General features: G+C 44.3%; 1 protein-coding gene across 1 annotated transcript; it reads right to left on the bottom strand.

Moving 5' to 3' along the window:
• Nucleotides 1-3,555: 3,555 nt before the first annotated feature.
• Nucleotides 3,556-4,680, bottom strand: OR5C1 (olfactory receptor family 5 subfamily C member 1). Its single transcript, XM_002691597.6, has one exon. It carries the CDS (start codon nt 4,579-4,581, stop codon nt 3,556-3,558), a length of 1,026 nt encoding a protein of 341 aa, XP_002691643.5. The 5' UTR covers nt 4,582-4,680.
• Nucleotides 4,681-11,145: the final 6,465 nt, after the last annotated feature.

Genomic DNA, 11,145 nt, shown 5'->3' with positions numbered 1-11,145 from the left:
ATTGTCTTCCAATGCCTTCCCTTCCCTCTTGTTTCTTTTCTTTTTTTTTTTAAATTATCTATTTGATTAATTAATTTGGTTGTGCTGGGTCTTCACTGCTGTGTGCAGGCTTTCTCTAGTTGTGGTACATGGACGTCTCATTGCAGTGGCTTCTCTACTAGGGGAGCACAGACTCTAGGGCACACAGGATTCAGTAGTTGCTGCACATGGGCTCAACAGCTGCGACTCTCAGGCTCCAGAGCTCAGGCTTGGTAGATGTGGCACACGGGCTTAGTTGCTTTGTGGCATGTGAGATCTTCCCGGATCAGGGATCAAACTGGTGTCCCATGCATTGCAAGGTGGATTCTTAAACTGGATCATCAGGGAAACCCATTATTTTCTTATCTATCAAGTTAGCCCAGCATAGCAGTCTGAAACTTCATGTTTCCTCCAGTGGATGTATAGGATTGATGTGATTATCGTATCTGGCTGTTCCAAGGATGCTAAAAATGTGGAAGGACCCATGGACACCCTGTATGGTCAAGATGATGGAAGGGCTATATGCCTCTGGAAACTTTCCTTTAATTGTGGTGGGAACTATATGTCATGAGAGCCCCCCAAAGAAGAAAAGACCACAGAGGATGTCTCTGAGTATAAACCACTGAGCTGGGGGCAAACCTTCTATTCTCATTCCCACAGGTGCCAACTCTTCTGACAATGTCCCCAACCATTGTCATGGCATGTGAGTTGTCATGGTGATAGGAGGCAAGAACTGGGAAAGGATTATAAAACCTTGTGGTGGGAGAAGGGGCTTTAATTCAGTTAGTGAAAGTGAAAGTGAAGTCGCTTAGTCGTGTCCGACTCTTTGCAACCCCATGGGCACCAGGCTCCTCCGTCCATGGCATTTTCTAGGCAAGAGTACTGGAATGGGTTGCCTTTTTTACTTCTCCAGGGAACTTCCCGACCCAGGGATCGAACCCAGGTTTTCCGCATTGTAGGCAGACGCTTTTGCCATCTGAGCCACCAGGGAAGTCTCAGTTCTTAATTCATTTAAGCCTTTGTCAAATTGTGCTAAGTTTAGGCTATTGTGCCCACTGCTGTCAACAGATGGGGTCATCAGGAAGTAGGGTGATCAGCCATCCTGGTTTGTCCAGGACAGAAGAGGTTATTTGGACATGGGATTTAAAGTTTAAAAAACTAGGACAGTTCTGGGAAAATCAGGACAAGTTGGTGACCCTGTCAGGAAACCTATAAAATTCTCTATGGTTTGAGGAGACAGTATAGTTCACATCTCTCTCTCTCCATTAGTCTGGGACCTCCAAGAAGACTATAGTTACTAAGGAGAGACCTGGTTCTGGTATCAGGGGGTATCACCTCCCCAGGGAGCTGGGATGAACCTCCAGCCTTCCTGCAGTCTAAGTTCCAGCAGCTGATTTCTCCTTGAAAGGAAGTCGGGAGTGGTGAGACCAGCCCTGGCTGAAGCCCAAGGAACACACTCCATGGGGCACCTATATGGGGGAAACAATGAGGCTTTGCTTGAGCCACCCCTGGCCTCATCTCAACCATAATCAGGGAGGACTGGAAAGGGGAACAGACAGTAGCTGACATATACTCTGGCCAGGCTCCATCTCTCCTTGGAAGCACCTACTATAACTTCTGGGGTCCACTCCTGTCCTGCTCCTGCATAGAGGGGCTTCCCAGCAGAATGCAGTGCCTTGGGCCTTGCTCATGTGTAACTTAATTAGATAAAGAAAATCTGTCAAAACTATAAACTCTGGGTAGATAAAAATCTCAAGAATGCTGGATCTGAAGGGCCCAGAAAGACCTAAGGCTTGGAGCACTGTGGTTGCCTTTGCCCAAGAGGTAATGGCATTCCCTCTCCTAACCCCAACTCTGTCTCTAGATGTTATAGTCTTAACACAAAGCAGTCTACCATACCTGACCATGTGCATATCTAAGCAAGCTCATAACTCTCAGTGAAACTTAAATCCACCAATAATTAGCTCCTACTCTTATGTTTTAAGGAACATTATCCATTTCCGTAACCCTAAATATATCTCAAATTGAAGTCACCCCAAACATGTCAGTTTGATACTCAAAATACTCTTCTTCTTATGCCTAATTCTCATCTAGTTCTGAACCTAGGCTAACTGTAATAATAACTAGATTGTGACTTAAACTTGTCACAAACATTATTCACATGCCAGCTTAACTTAAATCTAACAGAGCTCTAACAGGAACTAAGCTCTAACCCAAATTTAATCTACCAGTGGGAATAAAACCTGAATTCTAATCTTAAGTAGTCTTTCCCTTTAACACTAGCAATAAAATAGTTTTAATATTTCTTTTTTAAAAACTGAAGTATAGTTTATTTACAATGTTATGGTAGTTTCAGGTGTGCAGCAAAGTGATTCAGTCATTAATTAATTGTTAGTTGCTCAGTCATGTCTGACTCTTTGCTACCCCATGGACTATAGCCTGCCAGGCTTCTCTGTCCATGGAATTCTCCAGACAAGAATACTTTTTCAGATTCTTTCCCTTTATAGGTTATAAGAAAAATATTTTTAAACTTCTCTATTTTAATTTATTTCTTTGCTACACCACACAGCATGTGGGATCTTTAGTTCCCCAAATCAGGGATCGAATCTGTGCCCCATGCAGTGGAAGCAGGGAAGTCCCTCTTACAAAATAGTAAGTGCAGTTCCTGAGCTCCTTGTTGGTGCTCTGTTTTATATACAGCAGTGTGTGTATGTTAGTTCTAATATTTCTAAGAAGAGCTCAAATTTATTTGAACCCTGACTCCTATATTTCCCCCAAATCTACTATTCATTACAATCAATCCAAATTGAACAATTTACATAATTTTAATTCAGTCCTAAGTTTGTCCAGTTGCTTTTAAATTCTGAACCTAACTCTGGCTTTACCCTAACTCTAACTTTAGTCTTAGCCATAACAGGAATCCTAACCCTATTCTAACCATAACCATAATTCAGACCCTTTCCTAATCTCTGTCACAGCCCTGAAGTAACCTAATCTTGGTCGAATTTTCACACAACTGTGGGATTTTAGGAATGAGATCATGTGTATTCTCAGTTATCCTGAGAGATGGAATATGCGGCTTCATAGGGAAAGATATTTGCCTACCCAGATCCTATCCCAGTCTTTGGCATAAGTGGGTTCTGAAGTTGCTCTCTTGGGCTCAAAGTGAGAAGTGTGACTCACTGGTCACAAAGGACGTTAGAAAAGCAAGGCTCTAGAACACTTGCGGCCAGCACAAACCTTATCTGGTGTTTCTGGGTATCAGCCTCTTGGAAATTCAAGTGGCAAATAGTTACTGCACCTGGTAACATGCTTTGAACATGGAGGAGCCTAAGGCAAACTCAACAGCAAATTCACTTGATCTTGGTTCTGGCTGGGTCTAGAGTACCTCAGGTTCCTGTCTGCTGTCTGTAAACCTCAGTTTCTCCCCTTTCTTCCACCTCAAACAAGGACAAGGGACACCCAGCCCATGCCAGGGGCCGGGAAGAGCCCACCTCATCCCTCCAGAGTCAGTCCTAACGCCAGCCTACAGCCCTTTCACTGGTGCCTCCGCCGTGGACCGCAGCATCGGCTCCAAGTCCTTCTGAGCGCCTCCTTGACCTCTTTGTTGCGGAGGCTGTAGATGAGCGGGTTGAGAGCTGGGATGACAAGGGTGTAGAACACGGAGGCCATCTTATCAGTGTCCAGGGCGTAGCTGGAGCTGGGACGCAGGTACATGAAGATGAGTGTCCCGTACAGCATGGCCACACCCGTGAGGTGGGAGCCACAGGTCGAGGCTGCTCGCCACCGGCTCTCGGCCGAGCGCATGCGGATCACAGCGCCGGCGATGAACCCGTAGGACACGGCGATGGCCGACACGGTGGCTGTCTGGATGAAGCCACAGACGGCGAAGAGGAGGAGTTCATTGAGACTGGTGTCGTTGCAGGAGATGGCCAGCAGGGGGGGAATATCGCAGAAGAAGCTGTTCACCTCCCGGGAGCCGCAGAAGCTCAGGCGGAAGGTGAAGGTCGTGTGGACCACGGCGCTCACTGCCCCGCCCAGGCCGGAGGCTCCCAGCAAGACCAGGCACAGACGCCGGGACGTGGCCGTGGTGTAGAGAAGAGGGTTTCCGATGGCCACGTAGCGGTCATAGGCCATGGCTGCCAGCAGGCAACACTCGGCATCGGCCAGCCCTGTGAACAGGAACATTTGGAGAACACAGGCTGCGTAAGGGATGCTGGTGCGAGGCAACAGCTGGTCCACAAGCATCTTGGGGCCGATGGCTGAGGAATAGCAGGCATCTAGCAGGGAGAGGTTGGCCAGGAAGAAGTACATGGGTGTGTGGAGCTGGGCGTCTATGTGGATCAGCAGCACCATGCCTGCGTTTCCCAGCAAGCTCACCAGGTAGACGGGCAGGAAGATGAGGAAGAGGGTCAGGCGCAGGTCCCAGCGGTCTGTGATGCCCAGGAGGATGAACTCAGCAGGGGAACCCCAGGTCCAGGTGAAGTTCTCAGGTGTCATTTTGCAGGACAGAGTCTGAGGAGAGACAAAGCAGGAGGGAGGTGAGGAAAAGGTCAGGACCATGACCAGCCAGAACGCACTTTGTACTGGGAACAGATTTGGGTGAGTCCTAACTGTGTAATAAAAGTGTGATGTGTGTGGACAAACCACAGCACTTCTCAAAACCTGTGTTTAAAAGAATCCTTCATTTGGCAAAATTAATACAATATTGTAAAGTTTAAAAATAAAATAAAATTTTAAAAAAGAATCCTTCAATTAAAAATATATAAAATTTTAAAATTTATATAAAGAGGTAATTTTAAAATTATCTCTTTAGTGCTAAGTCCCTGCCACTTCCCAGGTAGCTCAGCTGTAAAGAACCTGTCTGCCAGTACAGGAGACTTAAGTGATGAGGGTTCAATCTCTGGGTAGGGATGATCCCTGGAGGAGGGCACGGCAACCCACTCCAGTATTCTTGCCTGGAGAATGCCATGGACAGAGGAGCCTGGCTGGCTATAGTCCATAGGATCGCAAAGAGATGGACATGACTTGAAGCAACTTACCACACACACGCTACTACTTAACCTCCATGCGAATGGGACACTTGCCTGGCTTACTCAATTTTGAATCCACAGTACTGAGAACATTGCTGGGCACATAATAATTGCTCAATAAATAAAGGCACACTTCATTTTATTGCACGTTATCATGCTTTGCAGATGGTAGTTTTTTGTTTTTAAACAAATTGAAGATTTGTGGCACAATTTTTCAACAGCATTTGCTCACTTTGTGTCCCTGTGTCACATTTTGGTAATTCTCACAATATTTCAGATTTTTCATGATTATTATAGGTGTTATGATGATCTATGATTAGAGATCTTGGATGTTACTACTATGATTCACTGAAGGCTTAGGTGACGGGTATAATTTTTTAGCAATAAAATGTTTTAAAATTAAGGTATGTACATTGCTTTGTTAGACATAATGCTATTGCACACTTAATAGACTACAGTATAGTGTAAACATAACTTTTATATGCCCTGGGAAACCAAAACTTTGGGGTGATTTGCTTCATTGCTATATTTTGGCTATATTATTGTGCTTGTCTGTGACCGAGCCCACAATATCTATGAAGTATGCCTGAATTTATTAAATGCATGGATGATGAATAGGATCATAGTTGTGTCTGGACAAGGATTGAAAACTCCGTGACTCTATATGCATTTTCCTCTCCAGTTTCCCAAGGAGAAAAAGAGGCAGTGAAATGGGCACAGTTTCCTGATCCAAAGGGTAGCTAGCTAGGTTTGCTGAGAGGACGTCCTTCCATTGGAGTAAAACCTGGGACAGGAGAGTGCAGCAGTGGCTGGCATCTGAGGGAGACGACAGGGAGTGGAAAGAATAGAAAACTTGAATATATTCCAGGGCTGGATTCTTCACCACCCCGAGCCTCAGTTTTCTCTATGTGTAATGAGGAAAAAATGCTGCAAGGATTCAATGGAATAAAGCATGTAAAACATCTCACACAAAGCCTGGCATATGGCAGATATTTACTGAAGGATCAGTTTATTGATACCTAGCCCTGATATTGGAAGGAAGTAACTTCAAGGCAACCAGAAGTAGTGTAGTTTCCAGAAAATATATTGTTTACACTCCTGTCCCTTTTCATGTGTTCCCTTTGCTAAGAACCCATTTCCAGTTGTTGTGTTTGACCAAAACTATCTCGTATATAAAGCCTTCCCTCCCGACTCACATGACTCAGAGGAAACTGTACTTCTCCCTACTGTGTGCTGGCTGCACCGGGGCTTACATCCATCACAGTGCATCACTATTCTATTGCATGAATTTTTGTTTTATTTTTATAGAATTTTTAATGATATGGAAAAAGCACATGATATAATAATGTTACATGAAAAAAGTTCAAAAATGTTAAAACACAAATTAATCTGAAAGCCAAAAAGCTACTGTATGTTCTTTTTGTGTGTCTGTCTCTCCTGTGGGCTTTGAGCACCTTGATTCAATATTCATTCAACAAACATTTATTAAGTCCTACTATGTGCTCAGTATGACTCTGTGATTAATTTTTGTACCTCCAGGGTGTGGTACGTAATAAGTGTTCAATAAATACCGGCTGAATGTCTAAAACAGTGAAAAGAATATGAATTTTATCAGCATACAGACTTGGTTTTAAGTCTGGCTTCCACACTTTCTGGTGTGCAACTTTGGGCAAGTCACTTCACCTCTCTCAGACTGTTTTTTCATAAAGTACATGTAATACCTCTCTTGGAGGGTTCTAAGAGGCAATAAATGTGCTGGTGTAAATGTAAACTGAGAAAATTGGAGGACCCACAAATATGCACACTTCAGTATCTTAGTCTGCTTGGGCTGCTGTAACAAAGTACCATAGACTGGGTAGCTTAAGCAACAGATACTTATTTCTTATAATTTTGGAGGCTGAGAAGTCCAAGATCAGGGTGCCAGCATGGTTGGATTCTGGTGAAGGCCCACTTTTAGAATCGCTGATGGCTGTATTCTTTTGACATGTGGTGTTGGAGAAGACTCTTGAGAGTCCCTTGGACTGCAAGGAGATCCAACCAGTCCATCCTAAAGAAAATTAGTCCTGAATATTCATTGGAAGGACTGATGTTGAAACTGAAACTCCAATACTTTGGCCACCTGATGTGCAGAGCTGACTCATTGGAAAAGATCATGATGCTGGGAAAGATTGAAGGTGGGAGGAGAAGGGGACGACAGAGGAAGAGATGGTTGGATGGCATCACTGACTCAATGTGCATGAGTTTGAGTAAACTCCGGAAGTTGGTGATGGACAGGAAGGCCTGGCCTGCTGCAGTCCATGGGGTCACAGAGTTAAACATGACTAAGCGACTGAACTGAACTGTGTTCTTATTTTATCCTCATATAGTGAAGTGAGAGAGATAGCAGGTTATCTAGTCTTTTCTTATAAAGGCATTAATTCCATCATGAGAACCCTACCCTTAGGACTTGATCTAAACCTAGTTGCCTTTCAAAGACCCCCACTTCCAAATACCATTCCATTCAGGATTAGGACTTCAACTTATAAATTTTGAAGGGACACAAGCATTCAGTCCATGACAGCTAGGTAATTCCACTTCTTAGTGTTTTAAAAACTCCCCCATATGCACACAAGGAGACATGCCCAAGGGTGCATGTTCTCCTGGGCTATTTGCACTGGACTAACATTAGCCAAACCTAAATGTTAATAGGCTCATGGAGTTTAAAAAGGAATAGATTTAACTTATATATATCAATGTAGAGAAATCTTAAAACCATATTGAGATTAAAATCATAATTTGTGGAAAACTATACAGATTAAAGAAAAACAAAACAATAATATATGTTTTTATTTATATGCATATCAAATGCTGGTTCCTTCAACAAGAGATTGGGTCCCAGCTAAAGGATCCTGGGACATCTCAGAAGGTTTTTTATCTCCTTTGGCTCATCTACACAACCAGAACTGATCCTTCTTATCTGTTAAGACTCTGTTCGGGGATCATCAATTTTTCCCCAGGAAGCTTTATCTGACATCCAACCACCGAATCTCTCATTCTGGAACTCTGTTCACTGAGCTCTCTATATTATAACCCTACTCTATCATTTGATAATTACTTAAATGATCTTTTCCCTCACTGGGACCATGCCTAATTCTTCCCTTTATCCTTAGGGATACAGAATTTTAGGGATCTTCCCCTCCTTCTTAGTGGGGTCACTGGGAGAGGTCAGACAGCCTCCAGGGATAGAGAACTGTGGGGTTCCAGCCCCACCCAACTACATGTTCCCCATGAATGAAGTCGGTTCGCTGGCTGAAGTTCTGCATCCAGAACCCAGTTGGTGGCAAACCCTTTCCGTGTTACTGTCTGTCCAGGTGGAAAGCAGACACTACTCACCTTTACAAAGTGAGGAGCACAGCTGCTTCGAGCGCCTCTCCATTTCTTCATCTGTAAAATGGGGACAATGAGACTTCAGGGCTTTTAAATTGCTTTGAAATTCTGGGATGCAAGGATCCCCAAACCTCAGTTAAGCAATTACTATGGAGTGTGAGTGTGTGTGTGTATACACAAAACATAGAGTGGATCCTCCATTAATTTCTCTCTGTTGTGTACTGCCCGTGAGGAGTAATCCTGACATTCAGGGACATTCATTTTTTTTTCCTTAAAGGTAAGAAAATGGAGCTCCAAAGATGGGAGGAGACAGGATATTCAGCTATTAAGGTATTGAGTTAGAGTTTGGATCTAATTCCACCCCCCCCTTTTTTTTTTTGGTCTCTAGGCAGAAATATTAATTGAGTCTCATAATAGATTACCAAGCTAGTTGTCACTGTCTTGCCTCAGTTTTCTCAGCTTAAGATTAAGCAGACTGAACCAGATCAGGGGTTCCCAGTTTGCTCTGTGGACCTCTGTCATTAGAATTACCAATGGAGCTTTGTGAAAAAAAATATATGGCTATACACAGTGCCCAGAAATTCTAATTTATCTAGAGCAGAGCTCAGAAACCTGTACTGTAAAAAATGTTCAGCTGATTCTGATATGCAGGTCTATTTGGAACCCTGAGCATCAGAGCCTCTCTGTCTTGAATGCACATATGAATCATGTAGGGATCTTGTTAAATGCGGGTTATGCCTCAGAAGGGCTGGGGAGGGGCCTAAGAATCTGCATTCTAACAAACACCCAGGTGACGCTGATGCTGCTGATCTGGGCACTACGCTCTGAGTAGCAAGAGCCTGTGTCCTACTGGACAGCATTCCAGGCTCTGACATCTTAAGATTCTAGCTTTCTGGAGGGTTCTTTTTGCCTCCTCCTGCTTGCCCCTTTCTCTCTGCTGAACACTTTGTTTTTGACTCATTTTCTCTTTCCAGGCCCCACTGTACGCATGAACACATTTACATTTGGCAAGGCTAGAGTCCTGGCACTTTTCAAGCTGTGGTTTCCCCATTTTCTAACAAGGCCCAGTTCTTAGATCATTCCTCCTCAGCACACAGACAGTTTATATGCTTTGTTCCAGACACCAGCTGCTGTCATTGTGTTGGTGAGTGGTTATTGGCTTGGTAAGACATACCTGGAAGGTGGAGATGGATGAGTAGTTCTGATGGAGTGACTTCAGTCCAGCCTTTGGGTGATGATGGCAGGGGAGGTAGCAGGGACATCCCCCACCCCAGACATAGGAACAGGGGGACTTATACTCTTTTTGGACCCTGGGGGAATTGCCTCGTTCCCCCTCTGCTGACTCCTCTTTTCCCCTCTGCTGTCCTGGTCTCCATGGGGACTCCCTCTCCACATCCTTTGGGGACTCCATGAGAGCTGGTGGCAGGGGAATACCAGGGATGACTCACTCTTTAGAGCCTAGGGAATTTGGAAAAGTTTGACTGAGTGGGTCCCCAGGCTCTGTGTGGGGAAGACACTCACGCTGCTTGTTTAGGGGAGTTTTCCCCCTCTTTTCTTTGAGACTCGGTATTTTTATGATGCTTTTTGGTCTTCTACACCAACACAAATTCTTCTTGTGGGGCTCCTGACATGTCACATTTTCCTCTTGCCTGGATTGTCCACCCTCTTTCTTGTCTACCTGAAAAACTCACCCTTTTAGTTACAGAATCAGCTCACATACCCCATCACCTTTTGCAGGAAGCCTTCCTGCCTCTGTGATGGAACCATTCTTTCCCTCCATGCAGCTGAGATGCACATGCTGCTAAGTCACTTCAGTTGTGTCTGACTCTGTGTGACCCCATAGATGGCAGCCCACCAGGCTCCCCCGTCCCTGGGATTCTCCAGGTAAGAACACTGGAGTGGGTTGCCATTTCCTTCTCCAATGCATGAAAATGAAAAGTGAAACTGAAATCGCTCAGTCGTGTCTGACTCTTTGCTACCCCATGGACTACAGCCTACCAGGCTCCTCTGTCCATGGGGTTTTCCAGGCAAGAGTACTGGAGTGGGATGCCATCGCCTTCTCCAATATGTGCATGCAAGAACACTAATCCAAAACAGACAGGGAAATAGATGATTGTGAGAGAGTCAATTCCTAGGAAGGTTGATAAGAAGTCCAGTGTCCTTGAGGAGGAGAAAGGGGTCCAGGGCCCTTGAGAAGGAGAAAGGGGTCCGAGTCTCTCAAGGAGGAGAAAAAGACAAACATTTTTTTCTATATTGCTTTGTCTTAGTCAATATAACAATGTATCTTGCTCAAGGGTTTGTTTCTCCTTAACAAGAACCTCAGTACATAGTTCATCAGGCACTCTATCTATCAGATCTAGTCCCTTAAATCTATTTCTCACTTCCACTGTATAATCATAAGGGATTTGATTTAGGTCATACCTGAATGGTCTAGTGGTTTTCCCTACTTTCTTCAATTTAAGTCTGAATTTGGCAATAAGGAGTTCATGATCTGAGCCACAGTCAGCTCCCAGTCTTGTTTTTGTTGACTGTATAGAGCTTTTCCATCTTTGGCTGCAAAGAATATAATCAGTCTGATTTCGGTGTTGACCATCTGGTGATGTCCATGTGTAGAGTCTTCTCTTGTGTTGTTGGAAGAGGGTGTTTATTATGACCAGTGCGTTTTCTTGGCAAAACTCTATTAGTCTTTGCCCTGCTTCATTCCATATTCCAAGGCCAAATTTGCCTG

Source organism: Bos taurus, chromosome 11 (assembly GCF_002263795.3).
Source record: "Bos taurus isolate L1 Dominette 01449 registration number 42190680 breed Hereford chromosome 11, ARS-UCD2.0, whole genome shotgun sequence".
NCBI classification, from domain to species: Eukaryota; Metazoa; Chordata; class Mammalia; order Artiodactyla; family Bovidae; genus Bos; species Bos taurus.
Note: the sequence above shows the minus strand (reverse complement) of the source record. Positions and strands in the feature narration are given on the sequence as shown.

What these genes read in the sequence shown, in the direction of transcription:
- OR5C1 (XM_002691597.6), bottom strand. Translation starts at nt 4,581, where the DNA reads ATGGTCCTGACCTTTTCCTCACCTCCCTCCTGCTTTGTCTCTCCTCAG.